We start from the raw sequence: 14,721 nt of genomic DNA, 5'->3' as shown, positions 1-14,721 counted from the left end.
TGCTTTGTCCTGTGCTGCACTTGGCGGGGTCCTGCAGGCTTTCCTGGAGCTGGGCCCCTTGCAGGTGCAAACACGACTGGAGGCTGGGGCCAAGGCTGCAGGAGCATGAAGCAGCCCCAAGCTGTTGGCCATGGATGTGTGCGACACGGCTCCAGCCTGAAGCAGCTGCCCCTGCGTCGCGCGGCTCTGAGAGAGGGGCTGGTGCAAGATCCCCAGCGCGAGAGCCATAGCTGTGTCCATCAGGCCCCCAGCGCAGACAGTGCACGGCCTCACTGCAGCCTTGTGGGGAGGTGAATTACCTACGCTGGGGGGAGAACCCCTCCCTCCATCTGCTACATCCCCAGGCTCTGGTCCCCATCTCCCTCCCGGAGCCAGTGATGTGTGGGTTGCAGCCTGGGCCCAGCACGACCAGTTGCCCTGTCGGCTTCCACTGAGGTAGCGGTGCCCTTCCTGGGCTGAGAGCTGTGGGGGAAGAGGGGATGTGCTGACCTTTGAACCCCCCCCTCCCCAATGGGCTTGATCTCTGCCCTCCCACGACAGCAGGCAGTGGTAAATGGGGCTGGGCCCCAGTCGGGGCTGCGTGCTCTGCCAACCTGTGCCAGCTCCTCTCCCGGGGGAGGGGAGGAAGACGCTGCCCCCCATCTAACAGCCAGAATCTGCCTCAGGGCTGCTGCTGCTGCGAAGCTGGGCCGAGCACCTGGTACTAACCGCGGTCCCTGGCCCTCGCCCGTTTCAGCGATGGGAACGGGTTATGGAAAAGGAAAAAGCCCCCCTGTAAGCCTTGCTCCAACCAATACCCCAGCCTGCACCAGGGCTAGCACTGCTTGGCCCCCTGGGCTGTGGCTGAGCTGGGGGCAGGGGCAGGAGGGAGCAGTGCTGCTCCAGTGACTGCTGGGTAGGGACTGGGGGCTGAAATACAAGGACTGTTCCCAGCAGGCTGGGTTTGCTGAGGGGGCTGCAGCCCCCGCCCTGCCAGCATGGCCAAACCACACGTGGTCGGTGACAGCCTGTGCCCATGGCTTTATTTCACAGTGCAGGCTGGGCCCGGGGCCCGCAGCAGGTAGGTGCAGGGGACGTGCCTGCCCCGTGTACAGTCCTTGCTGGGTCCATGGTGCAGGTGCCAGGCTGGAAGAAGGGGGGGACCTCACTCCTCGCCCAGGAGCAGGGGCTGTGGCTGCCGAAGCACAGCCCGTGCATCTAAGCCGCTGCCCTGCAGAGCCTGGGACAAGAAGCACAAAATCAGTAGCAGCTCTTGGCAGCGGGGGCCTCCCAGAGCCTGCACCCAGGCCCAGCTCTGCCGGCTAACTTCCCGCTCACCTTGCGCCGCTCACAGTCGATGCGCCGCTCGGCCGCTTCGCCTTTCAGGCGCCTGTTCTCACGCTGCAGCCTCGCTGTCGCCTCCTGCAGGTGGCTGGGGAAGGGCAGGGAGACAGTGAGCGGGCAGTGGGAGGAGCAGAGGTGGCCATGGCAGCTCCCAGATGCCGCTCAGACTGGGTTGCCCCCCACGACCAGCTCTGTTTACATGATGCACGTAGTGGATGGGCGGGTGTAATCCTGGTGCTGGGGTCTGCTCCCGCCCTGGGGGTGTGGCTGGTTAGCCTGCTCCTTTCTGTCCAGCCACAGCCCAGGGGGCAGCTGCAGCAGAGCGGTGCTAAGGCCAGGATTGGGAGCCAGCAAAGCAATGGGGGTGCTAGTGCCCTTCCCCCACTCACTGAGACATGGGGCTGTAAGGGCGGGGTCAGAGCCGCAGACTCCCTCCTTATCCCTGGAGGCTGATATGCAGCCACCTGCCCGGGTCAGGCCAGGGGCTGCTGCCACTTACTCCTTCTCGCCTGTCAGCTGCGCGATGTGCTTGATCTGCTCCCGGATCTTGTGTCCCAGTTTGTCGTTTGCTTGCCTGAAACAGGGCCGGAGGGGAGGGTCAGCTGGCTCCTGCTGAGCCCCAGCGACAGTCACGGTCTCTGGACCTCCCAGTGATGGGCACCTGGGGAGGCAGCTGGTGTGCCAGGGGCCAGCGTCCAGCTGAAATGCAGCACAGGCAGGAGCATGGCCAGCGCCTGCTGTCCCCTCACCAAGGCTGGTCCCTACAGCTGGTGCTGGGTTGTAGGAATGCAGCCTGATGCCATGCCTGCTTGTGAGAGGCTGGGTGGGGCCGAGCGGGCAGGGTGCAGGGGTGAGGACAGGGCCATAGTGCAGGCAGCTCCTCTCAGCTCCGGCCCAGCCCCCTCACTTACTTTTGCTCCTTCACCCACTGGGTGACGGCCAGCACCAGCTCGCTCTCGCGGTGCAGCCGGCGGCTGTCTGAGCGCGCAGCCCCCAGGGAGGAGCGCAGCGCCTCTGCCTGTAAGAGAAGTGACACAGCACCAGCCCTGCAGCCAGGCTAGAGACCCCCATCCCACCCCACCTGTGGCTGGGTCACAGGGCGCTGCACAGCTGCCTCTGGACATGGATGGAGTCAGCTCCAGGGCCAGCTGAGCCAGGCTCCTAGCTCGAACCGGGCAGGAGCCCACCCTGGACAGCTATGGCATAGCCTGCCTCTCGGCCATGTGTTGCCTGCGCCCTCGGGTGGAGAGCGGCTCTCAGCTGGCAGCAAACTCCCATTCACAGGATAGAGCCGGGGGCGGGGAGCCCTACCTCACTGCTGGAGGCCACAAACTTCTGCCTTAAGACATGGAGCTCCTGCTGCAGGCGGTCTCTCTGCCAAGGAAGGGTATGTTACGAGCAGGGGAAATTCCATTACCAGTGGAGGGCTGGGCCCATGCTTCCAGCCATGTGTCTTCAGGCTCCCAGCCTGGCTGCTCCCAGGAACACGAGGCCCGAGGCGGGTAGGTTGTGAACAAGGCTCTACTCGAGGATCAAGCCCACAGCACTGCCCCCCCCGTGACCGGCTCCTAGAGCCCCATGTGCTGACCATTCAGTGAGCCCTACGCAGGAAGGCGTCATGCCCCTGCCGTCTCACCCACCCTGCCAGCATGCAGGGACTTGTACTGTGCCAGCCTCAGGGTTGTGCGTGACACGCCATCGCTCCCACCCCCCCAGCCACTTACCTCTTCAGCGGCACCATGGAGCTTTTCTTTCAACGCGGCCAGCTCCACCTTGAATACGACCAGCTCCTCGTCCCGCTGTGCCAGGGCCTGCGCGTTCTCCTGGCACCGCCTCTGCCAGTGCTGCACTTGGCTGCTCCGCTCACCCAGCTGCTCCTCGAAGGACCGGACCTGCAGGTGGCAGCCGGGGCGGGGTAAAAGGCAGGGGGCCAGGAGGGAGGCAGGTGGTGGCTGGGTGTTGGGGTCTCAGGGAGGCAGCTGCAGCACGCGGGTCACTCACCTCCTGCTCCCGGAAATCCTGCAGCTTCTTCAGCTCCCCGTTGAGCCGCCTCATCTGCTCCTCCAGCTGGGCTTCCCTGGCCTGTGTCCGCACCAGCTCTGCCCGCAGGGCCGCCATGTCCTGCGCCGTCTCACTGAGCTTTTCACATGGGACGGAGCAGTGGGGTGGGGCGCTCTGGAGGGGCATCAGGCCCTGGGCAGACAGCTGGGCTGCACTGACACCCACCCAACCTAGGGCAGAGGCCCCAGCCTTCCAGCAGATGCGAGAACTGTACACACTCTAGCTGCCACGCTGGGCCAGGCCTGGCTGGGAGGGCTGAGACCCCTACTGAGCACCCCCTAGCACAGGCCCCTAATGCTTCATTGAGGCCTGAGGGGGGTGCGGGGGAGAGGGAAGAGCAGGACTGACTGTGCTGGGCGCATGTGCCAAAGTGGGAATGCTCTGTACACGGTCGCTGACTGCCTGGGCAAGGGGCTGCTCCCCTGTAGATGCCAAAGGGTAACAAGCTCCTGGGCAAAGCAGGCACCAGGCGGGGTGTGTGGGGCACCCGCCCGTCTGGGCCAGTGTGAATGGATGAACGCCCCACTCACTGGAGGCTCCAGAGATGCTGGGAGCTGCAGGCTGGAACCATTCGCCTGGAAGAGGGCGGTGCCGGCAGGCGGAGCCTGTGCATGCCGTGCGGCACCGGGACAGAGCTCTCACCGGGCTGGGGAGCGGGTGAGCCCGAGGAGCTGAGAGCCGAGTGCTCCCAGGACCAGCCCTTAGCGCTGCCCTGGGGGTCGGTACTGACCGTGCTCCTGCTAACACCAGGCGAACCCTACTCCAGCTCAGGGGAGCTGAATGGGTCCCTCTGGCAGGCCCTGGCTCTGCCCTACCTTCTCCAGCGCCTCCCTCTGCTTCTCTTGGCAGGAGGCAGTTTTCAGCATCAGCTCCTGGATGGTCGTCTCCGCTGCAGTCAGCGTGCGGGTGCTTTGCCTCTCTCTGGCCTGGGCTGCTTCCAGCTCCGCCTGCAGCTGGGCCAGGGCCGACTCCTGGAGCATGGCCTTCGGGGAGGACAGCGCTGTCAGCTGGGCACCAGCGGCTGGACCGGCTTTTGGCCTGTGGTGCACAGTGAGGCTGGGGCACTCACCTTGCTGCTGGATCCGTAGCTGGGCTTGGCCCAAGCTGCTCCTGGTGCTCTCCAGCTGGGCGTGGCCCTGCCTCAGCTGCTCCTGCGGCGCTGGCCCCCCTCCTCCAGCTGCCCCACCCCGCACTGCAGGCCCCGGCTTGTCTGCTCCTGCTCTCGCAGCTAGCACAGAGGCAGGGCTGTCAGCAAGGTGCGCTTGCTCACCCTTTCCACACACAGGCCCCAGCCAGCCGCCATACCTCCCCCCCCGGCCCTCCCTCCCCCCATGGCCACTGCCCCATAGTGGCCTTGTCTCCCCCGCTGCGTGCTCACCGCTTGCTCGCTGCTGTGGAGCTCTTGCTGCAGCGCCTCGCGCTCGCTGGCCAGCACGCTCTCCCTCTCCTGGGCTCTCTGCAGCTGCCACTGGAGTTCTTCCTCCCTGCCCTGCAGCTGGCTCAGCTCCTCCTGCAGGGCACGCTGGGTGGATTCCTGCTCCTGGAGCTAAGGGAACATGGGGCTGCAGGTGCGAGGCCAGCACCGCCCTCTCCCTCCAAGTGAGCAGGGGGCACCGGCCGGGGCAGCATGAGTGCCTCGGGAGGAGATGCTGGGCTGGGCCGGGCAGGGCTGTGGGGTCAGTGGGCTGCAGGAGCTGGGCAGCTGCTGGTTTGGGCAAGACAGCACTTCCTGCATGGCTCATGCTTCCAGCGGGTGACCGTCTCCCCCCCGCCCCCACAAGCAGGGTGCTCCCTTTCTGTCTCACCTGCCTGGTGCCCAGGGGCCAGCCCCCCTGTGTGCAGTCCCAGGGGAAGGCCACGCCGAGGCTGTACCTGCTGCTGCAGGGCTTTCGCCTGCTCCTGGCTGCTCCCCAGTTTCAGCTCCATCTTGGCCATCGAGTGCTGATGTTGCATCCCCTGCTGCACAGCCACCTGGTGCCTCTGCTTCCACTGGCTCAGCTCCGCCTTCCGGTGCTCGAGCAGCTTCCTGCGGGCGAAGCCCCAAGGCAGAGCAGCTCCAGCCTCTGCCCCTCCTGCCGCATGAGCCCAGCCCGACGCTGCAGGCTCACAAAAATCAACCCTGGCTCTTCCCCTGGGACCCTTCCCATCCCGAGTGGCTCTGGCCCGGGTCTCTCTGCCCCACAGCCACGTCGCTGAGTGCTGACTGGTGCTGCTCTGGGTCACGGAGTCTGGCACGAGCAGATGCCAACACCCTGTGCCCCTTGCTGGGCTCTTCCCACCTCCACCAGGGGCCACTGGCAGGTCCCCAGCTGTTCCCACCTGCTCTGCTCCACCTCATCCATGCTGCTGGACAGCTGCTCCTGCAGCGCCCGCTGCTCTGCCTCCAACCTGCGGCTGGCCTGCTCCAGCCGGACAACCTCGGCCACGCGCTCGCTCAGCTGCTCCTGTGTGCTCTGCAGGCTGCTCTGGGCCAGCAGCAGCCGCTCCTCCTGCTGCACCAGCTCCTGAGCTGCCGGAGACAGGGAGGGATGAGCTTACCCAGCCGCAGCCCGTCACCCACAGCAGCTGCTCCCTGTCCGGCTGCAGGAAGGAGAATCCTGCTCCTGAGCATGCCCAGTGCTCTGCCATTGACGCAGCTTGGAGCTGAGGCGCCTGTGGGCAGCTGGAGCCCATCACCTGCGTGTCTGGGAGGCTCTGAGATGACTGGAATGGGCAGGCGCAGCCGTCTGTCATCCCCCAGGGTCAGCGACCACAGGAGTGTGGCCCACTGTGTGACTTCCCGGCCGTATCGTACAGGGAAGGTGGGACGCACGCTGGGGCGGGAGGGGACTGTGCGGTACGCGGGCACTCCCCCCCTGCAGCTGGCAGATTCCGAGCGGGAACATCCCGGGCTTATGGCACAGGGGCTGGCACCTGCCAGGCCTTGGGGGGGGTGTCTCTGGAGAATGGCCCAGGCGGGCAACGTGTCTCGCCTGCCTTCTCCGAGAGCCTGAGGCCAGTGGTGCCGAGGGCCCAACCAGGACGCGGCTGCCTCGCTCACCAGCCGCCTGCTGCTGCTGCTGGCTGTCCTGCTGGCGCTGTCTCAGCAGCTGGAGCTCCTCCTGCAGGGCGCCGCTGGCTGCCTGGCTCTGCTCCCGCTCCTGCCGGGCCTGCTGCAGGCGGCCAGCCAGGCTGCTGGCCTCTGCGCGCTGCCTCGCCACCGCCAGCTCCGTCTCCTGCAGGGCGGCCTGCGCCTGGCCGAGCTGCTCATCCCGTCTCTGCACAACCTGTGCCGAGAGAGACCGCAGCACTGCCACAGACCCTGCCCCAGGCCACGCCACCCGCGGGCTGGACCCCGCCCTCCGGCACAGCCCCACGCCCACAGGTGCTGCCGCATCTGCCTGAGACCTGGTGGGGAGGCTGGAGCCCTCTCCTGCTGGGAACGCACGTTGGCCCAGGGCCCCTGGCTTGTCCCTCCTCTGGGTTCCCGTCTCCTGGGCTCACCTGCTCCCTCTGCGCACACAGCCTGCGGCTCTCCCTGAGCTTGCACTCCAGTTTCTGGATCAGCTGCTGCAGCTTGGCCACCTCCAGCTGCTTCCGCACCACCTCAGCAGCTGTGTCCTGCCTCAGGCGCTGCACCTCCAGCTCCAGCTTCCCGAGGGCTGAAAAAGCAGCGCCAGGCTAGTGCCAGCTGCTGCCTGCTGCCGACGCCCTGAGCCAGCGGAACGGACTCGCGGCGCTGCGCACGTACCGTGCTGGCCGGCCTTCCGCCAGCGCCAGTAACCCCAGTGCTGCAGGGTGCCGCCCCGCGTACGGTTCCCTTCTGAGCCCCAGTGTGTACTCAGGCTGCTAGCCCTCCCACTGCCACGGCCACGCTGCCAGCTGGAGCTCACTGAGAGCCGGCGTGGGGCAGCTCCAGCCCAGTGTGCAGCGAGCTACACGGCTGGGCAGACACCGCGTGGCGTTCCACTGGCCAGGGCTGTCCTGGCACGCCAGCACGGGGCCCTGCCCAGCAGTGAGCAGCACCTGGCTGCAGCTCCTCCCCAGGCTGCGGGTGGCTCCCTGATGGTCCAATCCTTGCCCTGCCTGACTCATGGCCAGGCAGCCAGGGACTCTGGGCTCACCACAGGCTCAGCAAGGAAGACAAGGTTGCCTAGCCCTAGCCACCTTGCCACCCACCCAGAACTCCTTGCAGTCTCGGCTGGCATGGGGCGTACCTCACAACCTGAACAGCCCCCCTGGGGCAGGCCCTTGGTGCTGATTCTCTCGCTCTGATGGGCAGCGCTGACGTGGCTGGGGCTGAACGGGCAGCGGCATCCCCCCAGGGTGCCCTGGCTGGCAGGAGGAGACGGCCGCCTCTTGCGTTACCTTTCATGGTGCCGTTCTTCTGCTCAGCCACTCGCACCAGCTCCAGCTTCAAGTCCTGCACCAGGCACTGGTACTCCTCGGCCCGCTGGTTGTGCTTGGAGCTTTCCTCTTCGGCATGGATCAGCTGCTAGACAAGCAACACAGCAGCACAGCTCAGTCACTGCCGTGGGCAGCCAGCCAGCTGCCAGGCCTGGCTGGTCCTAGAGAGCAGTCCCAGGGACCTAGGGCAGGGCAGGCATTGGCCGCCCAGTGCCGCCCTGGCGCTCCCTGCCGACAGCAGTACGGGTGAGTGGGGGAGGGATGTTCCTACCTGCTGGAGTTTCTCTGCCACGGCTGCTTGGCTCTCGTAGCTGGCGTTGGAGTGACTGTGGGTGGCTGTGTAGGAGGCAAACTCGGTCTGCACGTTCTCCAGAGTCTCTTCTTCTTGCAAGCACTGAAACCAAGGCACCAGGATACCAGTGGGCCGGGCCCCAGAGATCCCCTGGGCAGCAGGGTGCAGAGGGGTTTCCTGGACTTCCCTGGGGCTGAGTCTATAGACGTGTGCTAAAGTGCAGCATGTGAGGCCTCCCCCAACGGCCAGGAACAGCCGGAGGTCCGAGCTGTGCGTACGGCTGCGAGGTATGGAGCGACGGCGTTAGCCCGAGACAGGTGTTTGTATGGTGTGTGCAGTACGCCACGCCACCCGACATGCTAATCAGGCTCTGGTTGGGCAGGGGGCGAGACGCTTAGCTCTGCCTGGCTGACCACTGTGTATTGTGTGTCTTACAAGGGAAGGCTATTTGCACATGGGGCTGCAGCTCAAGCCTGCAAAGTTGACAAGAGCTCACAGAAATCTGCAAAAGGCACACCCAGCAGGGATGAGGATCGAAGAATTAATCTGGTGTCTCGGGAGAGGCAGAGCCACCCCATAGCTCTCACACAGAGACCCCTTCAGCCTGGCTGGTAAGCGCAGGGAGAAAGGCGTTGGGGGTGCGCTGACCTTCATTAGCCAAGTACTATTACGGTTTTGTTTTACATGTAACCATCTGTTTCCAATACATCGACTTGCTGTCATGGGACTCGCTCTCGTGGGTCAAGAAGAGACCCTTGTTCTCACAGTCCCCGCAGGGAAGTGGTGAGGGATAAGCAGTACGGAGACCCGGAGGCGAAGCTGCTAGGTGGGGTGTCCTGTACCTTGGGACGCTGCGAGTGCTGCCAGGGCCCAGTGGCTCGGTGCTGGACCCGCCTGGGGGTGCTCAGGACTCGGGGGCAGAGGGACAGTGGAGCCTGTGCAGACTGGGAGGGGAGGGCTGGCGCAGTTGGGGAGCTGACCCCTGGAAGGCACAGGTGAGGCTCCCTCAGGCTGAGGGCAGGTGGTAGCAAGGGGCCACCTGGGACACACCACATGGCGGGACGGTGGAGCAGGAAGCTCAGGGAATGCCCGGGGCGGGGGGGGGGGGCCGCCTGTGCTGGTGTGTACGTTTTAGGAGGCTGCAGGGAAGAGCCACAGAAAGGATTTGAGGGCGGGAGCAAATGCCTGGCCGTGAGGCTTCAAGAGCTCGATCTGTCGATCTTCCCCAGGGGAGACTGAGCGGCGACGTGATTACAACAGCTCCGTATCTTCACAAGGAGACAATACCGGGGCTGCAAGGCAGCGCAAGGCAGAACTAGAATCAAGGCCTGGACATTCAAGCCAGACACATCCAGCTGAGCAATAAGGCAAAAACCGTTAGCAGGGTGGGCGAACAGCCCCGGGGGCCTCGCCAACTCCAGAACGGACCCCTCTCTGAAAGGGGCTTTGGCCACACAAGTGGGGCTGAACATGGGGGTAACTAGGTGAAACTTCTGATACCCAGGAGTTCAGCCTGCATAATCGGACGCTCCTTTCTGGCCATAGAGAGAACAGTTACTTGCTGGCAGCGCGGCTCCCACCTGGGTGAGATCAGCGGCACGGCTGGGCCTGCGTCGTGCATAGGCCCCCTTGCCCGCCTGAAGAGCTGGAGAGCAGAGCAGCTGCACCCAGCCGTCCCTTGCTCACTCAGAACCCCAGCTCCGGCGGACTCTGGAAAGGCAGGCTCAGTGAGCGGGTCGTGGGGGCAACGTCAGGCAAAACCACAGGGCAAGTAACCGGACGGGTGCCTGCAGCGCCCACTGGCGGGGACTGACGAGCAGCGGCCCCCCATCGAGACGGTGGGACCGAGGAGGCTGCCCTGCCGAACGGGCTTGCATTTGCTGCCAGCTCAGGGCAGAGCCAGGGTTCCACCGCTCAGCAGCCGACATGGCGCCGCGCCTGGGGCATGCAGAGGCTGCAGCGTGTGATCTGGTGGCGCGAGTGGTGCTGGTTGGAGGGGGCGGTCCGTCGGCCATATGGTAGCAGGCTGATGTATGCTGCATCATCCCTTTTGAAAGGCTCTGGGGGGAGCCGGCGTGAGCCTCTGAAACACAGGGCTGGGGAGCTGGCGGGAAAGGCTTAGTCCTGCCAAGGTAGGATAATTAGGCCCCTGTGGTGCTCATAGCTCCTGCGGAGAAATGGACTTGGGAACGTAATGGCCTGGCTGATCTGACAGTGTGATGCAGCTGGGGGATTAACCGTGGGTGAGGCTCACCACAGCTTTGAGCCCGTGGGTGCTGGGTAAGGAAGGGCAGCCACAGAGCTGTTTGCTGGCTGGGGGGCTAGTGACTAACAAGCCCATCTTGAGCATGAGCTGGTGTGACAAGCACCCGGTGAGAGGCTCCAAAGGTGGCTCCAACAAGTTAAGGCCAATACCGAGATCCCATGTCAGATGCTCTCTCACCAGTGGGTCAGCACACACTCGCCCCATCAGCTATCTGGGTAACCGTGGGGGGAGACGAATGGCCCCTGCCTGCAAGGGGGGAGTGATTGCTGCCAGGTGCACTTTAAGGGCACTGAAGAGGTGTCCAGAGCATTTCAAATGCATAGTCTAATGGAGGATTTTGGGTGCAGGGGCCAGCCCTGGCTCAATTTGGGCTTCAATTTGAAAACCTTTTCCATTTGGAGGAGTAAATCTTCCTCCTGGGAGCATCCCACTTAGCAGCAGGGTCTCGTACTCACAGGGAGCTGCCTCCGGTGATAGCAGGCAACCAGCCACCTCCCAGGCTGTCAGATGGAGCAACGTCGGGTCTGGATGGAGTACCTGCCCTTGGTTCTGCGCTATTCTGTCTGGACCACTCGGAAGTGACATGGGAGGCTGGACACAGGAGATCTGTCAGCATCCTGCTGGGCCTTGCATGTCACTCTTGGAATCAAGGAAATCAGTGGAAATCAGGGGCCCTTGATCCCATGGTAGGAGGAAGATGTATAATGACCCTAGGCGCATGTCTCCCTGGCACAAAAGGCTGGACAATTTGTATAATCTTTGGTGGTAAGTGGGTCTATAATGGGATTCCCTTCCTGCAGTGAAATATTGATTGGATGATGGAGCTGGTCAGGGAGCACACATGGCTGGTGGACTGTCTGTGCATGATGTCTGCCAGGTTGCTGCTGACTTCTGGAAGATGAAGAGCAGCTGGGAGTAGCTGAGATTATCCTGTGTTGTTGACATCACGTCCGCCCTCCCTTGGGTGCCTCTCGGCCTAGGGGTGATAAGCAGATGCTTCCTTGTTTGTTTACGCTGTACAGCACATCGCCGATATGCTGTTTCTGAGACGCTGCTCTGGGGAGGGCTGTAGGACAGGCTGGGATCCCATGCAAGTGAATCAGATCACGGGTACATTTATGGTGAAGAGCCACGTCCTTTGGAGGCTAAGTCCCTGGTGTCTGGAGTCGGTCCAGGGGTTGCTGCACCCTATTCTTGAATCTGTGACCAGGGTCTTTGCAGGAGGAGGTGTGGATAAGCACCCCCTCATTGTGATGGGTCTCTGGGAAATCCAGGGCATTGCCCTGGGGCCTCCAGTGGCCGTTCCTTCTCTGCCAGCTGCTCTTGTTCTTCCCTGTCTGCAGCCAGGGGCTGGCAGAGACGCAGGAGGCGATGGAAAGCCGGTTACTGCCTCAGCCTTGCGGGCGCGATCCTGACCTGAGAATTTGGTCAGTCCAGTTGCTAGGAACACGTGGAAGGATTTTACCTTGAACCAAGTCTAGTCTGTTAAATTTTAGTTACTAGGACGTGTTTTGAGTTTATTTCTCTTCTAACCATTGCTGACTTTAATATCTTATACTTGTACTCACTTCAGATCTACCTCTTTGTAGTTAATTAAACTTGTTTTATTCTTTAATCAAAACAACCCAGTGTTGTGTTTAAATTGAATTGTTTGGGTAATGCCAGTTAAAGTAACAAACTGTTTCTCCTTTGAGGGGCACAGCTCCTCTAATACCCGAACTGCCCAGGAGAGGGCTGGAGTGTGCAGAACACACGTTTCTGGGGAAAATTCAGGACTGGGAGTGTGCTGGGGTCACTCTGCGGGTAGTAACCAAGGCTGCTGGAAGCCAGAGTGTGGCTGCTTTGTAGCTGGCAGGCTGCTGGGCTCAGAGGGGCTGGCCCAGGACTGCGGCTACACACAGACACTGAGGGGTGACCCACAGGCTGTCTGGCTGTTTGTGAGCAGCCCATGCTGGGAGCTACAGCACCAAACTGTTGTGAGGCACTCCAGGTCACAGGGCAGGTGGTGACAGCCCCTCGCCGGTCTGGACTGCTCCCTAGAATGGGACAGATACCCAATGTGACTTGTGTTTCCAGCTGGGACCAACAGGCAGCCAGTGCAGATTCCAGAGCACTGGTGTCCCTCATCCCGACAGAGATGCGCTGCGTTCCAACAGAGCATGCTGTGGCAATCTGGAGGGACGGTGTGTGAACGTGTAACGGGTGAGCATGTCCACGTGAGGTGGTGTGTGATAGTGAGTGGGCAGGGGAGCAGGTGTGAATGCTGGCGTGCAGGTGACGTTCTCTAAAGCACTGACAACATGCCAGCACTGCACACAGGCCCTGCCCCAGGGAGCTCAGGCTGACCCAGGAACAGAGGCAGTGCACCAGGAGGGAGAGAGCCAGGCCAGCTGCCCCACTTCTCTTTGCTCACCTTGGTCTGACTGGCAACCAGCTGCTCTTGGAGGCCCTGGATGCTCTGCTCACACTGGTGGGCATGCTGAAGGCTCCTGGACAGCTCCTCCTGTGTGGCATGAAGTTCTTGAGTCAGCTGCTCCATGGCCGTCGGGTTCCTCCTGCCTGTCATCTCCTGCTGCAGAACCAGCTGCTTGCCGCACAGGTTGATGATGGTGTCATCACACTCCCGCATCTGCAGCAGGGACGAGGAGCAGTTGTCAGAGGGGCCAGACAGTAGGACTGGCTCAACCCATGGTGCTGATCAGTGGGGTAGGGGCTGGGCCAGCTCCCCTGCCTGCGGCCTGGCTCCCTTCCGAGGGAAGGATTGAGAATGACACGGGAGGAGGCCGGCTGCCCACTCCATGAGGCTCCCAGGTAGGAGAGCAGAGGCAGACGGGCAGCCAGAGGCCACTGAGCACCATGGAGAGCCTTGGGCCTGAGTCTGTGCAGCCCTGACACGAGGGCAGAGTGGGTGCCCAACCTGCCTACTGTCACCTGGTGAATTTCCCAGCTGTTCTGCCCCAGGCCAGTGGCTGCATGGCCTGTGCTGGCCAGTGCTTCTCTGAGCAGAGCTGGAAGTCTCGTGTCGCACGCTCAGCAGCGCCAGCCTGGTCACTAGCCATGGGAGAGCAGCACTAATGGCCTTCCCCTGGCCCCTGCACTAGGGTGGTTCCCCTCAGATCCCATGCGTCAGGAGCATGGTGCAAACTCTCTAGAGCCCAGACACCAGGGCAGACCCCACTGGCATTGTTCACTCGAGCCCTCCACCCCAGCAGGTGAACTGGAGAAAGCCCTGGAGGGCAACCACAGAAAACCTCTCAGCACAAACAAGGACACGGGGCTTGTGCAGCCTGAGCTAGCTGCGCCCTAAACTGTCCCCGGCTGGAACTGTGCTGGCAAGAAGCCTGTGGGGCTACTGCTCGCATGGCCAGGCCCACATGCCCAAACCCCTCCAGTGCGACGCAAGGTAAAGGCACCGAGGGAAAGCACAACCAGTTCATTTCTAATCCGAGGCGCAGGGCTCACATGGCCAGGCCGGGCCCCACCTGGCTGCTCATGTCCCGGAGCTCCTCCTCCAGGCTCTGCACCTTGCCCTCCAGCTCGCCAGCTCTGTTCAGGGCGGCCTGGTACTTCTTCTTGTACAGATCCAGGCTGCTCTCGGTGGAGCTGCTCTTGCTCTTGGCCATGGCCAGTTGCTCCTGCGCCTCTTGGAGCTGCTCCTGCTGCTGGCAGAGCTCCCTCTCCTGCTTCTGCATCACCTCTTCATAGTAGAACACCTGGGAGTGCGACAGCACTGGGGAGCCGCCTGCCAGCCTTTGCCCCACTGCCCTGTTGTTAGTGCGCCTGTTGGCCAGGCAGGGTTCAGGCCCGAAGGCCAATCAGAGATGGACAGGTCCAGTCCGGTCCATCCTCTGGCTTGGGCAGGACAGGTCCTTACCGGTCTAGTCTCAAATCTCCCAAGCAAGAGGGCTTGGCTCCTCCCCAGAGCATCTCCCCCGCAGCTGGGCATGGCTCCCTGGCAGGGGGCTTCCTCCTTGTCACTCCCCCGCCCCTTCCCCCTCCAGCTCTGTTCTCAGCACTGGCCAGGTGCTCCGCACCAAGCAGGGTGCTGTCCCCACCGTGCGCAGAGGCACCAGGACCCTGCTGCGGGTGCTGACCCAATGTGGTGCTGGGCACAGAGGAATACAGGGCTGGAGCTGGAGCCCTGGGGATGGGAGGCTGCTCCTGGTACAGGCTAGTTACACTGGCCAGGGCTGCTGATAACCAGAACCAGCCCGAGCACACATCAGGACCCTTCCCTGCCCCTGGATCCACGACAAGGGGGCCCTGATGGTGCCTGACTTGAGACTCTCACCCTCCCTGCTGTCCTGCTCCATGCCCGGGGTGTGGCCCAGCACCAGAGGGGGCTGATGGGACATTCTGGGAGCTGCAGGGCCCTGCCTGAACGAGGGCTCAG

General features: G+C 63.0%; 1 protein-coding gene across 1 annotated transcript in view; it reads right to left on the bottom strand.

The window, feature by feature from the left end:
* Window positions 1-335: 335 nt before the first annotated feature.
* The window catches only part of PMFBP1 (polyamine modulated factor 1 binding protein 1), a 355,442-nt gene continuing 341,056 nt past the window's right edge, over window positions 336-14,721 (bottom strand). The window contains exons 21-37 of the mRNA XM_074968998.1: window positions 13,811-14,041; window positions 12,742-12,957; window positions 8,042-8,164; window positions 7,732-7,858; window positions 6,868-7,025; window positions 6,425-6,650; window positions 5,704-5,893; window positions 5,190-5,410; window positions 4,763-4,930; window positions 4,200-4,367; window positions 3,325-3,554; window positions 3,048-3,215; window positions 2,635-2,697; window positions 2,235-2,341; window positions 1,823-1,897; window positions 1,318-1,411; window positions 336-1,219 (exon numbers count right to left, since the gene is read on the bottom strand). Coding sequence (XP_074825099.1) covers window positions 1,145-1,219; window positions 1,318-1,411; window positions 1,823-1,897; window positions 2,235-2,341; window positions 2,635-2,697; window positions 3,048-3,215; window positions 3,325-3,554; window positions 4,200-4,367; window positions 4,763-4,930; window positions 5,190-5,410; window positions 5,704-5,893; window positions 6,425-6,650; window positions 6,868-7,025; window positions 7,732-7,858; window positions 8,042-8,164; window positions 12,742-12,957; window positions 13,811-14,041 — 2,640 coding nt within the window. The 3' untranslated portion in view covers window positions 336-1,144. The remainder of the gene's footprint in view (window positions 1,220-1,317; window positions 1,412-1,822; window positions 1,898-2,234; window positions 2,342-2,634; window positions 2,698-3,047; window positions 3,216-3,324; window positions 3,555-4,199; window positions 4,368-4,762; window positions 4,931-5,189; window positions 5,411-5,703; window positions 5,894-6,424; window positions 6,651-6,867; window positions 7,026-7,731; window positions 7,859-8,041; window positions 8,165-12,741; window positions 12,958-13,810; window positions 14,042-14,721) is intronic.

Source organism: Natator depressus, chromosome 12 (assembly GCF_965152275.1).
Source record: "Natator depressus isolate rNatDep1 chromosome 12, rNatDep2.hap1, whole genome shotgun sequence".
Classification (NCBI taxonomy): domain Eukaryota; kingdom Metazoa; phylum Chordata; order Testudines; family Cheloniidae; genus Natator; species Natator depressus.
Note: the sequence above shows the minus strand (reverse complement) of the source record. Positions and strands in the feature narration are given on the sequence as shown.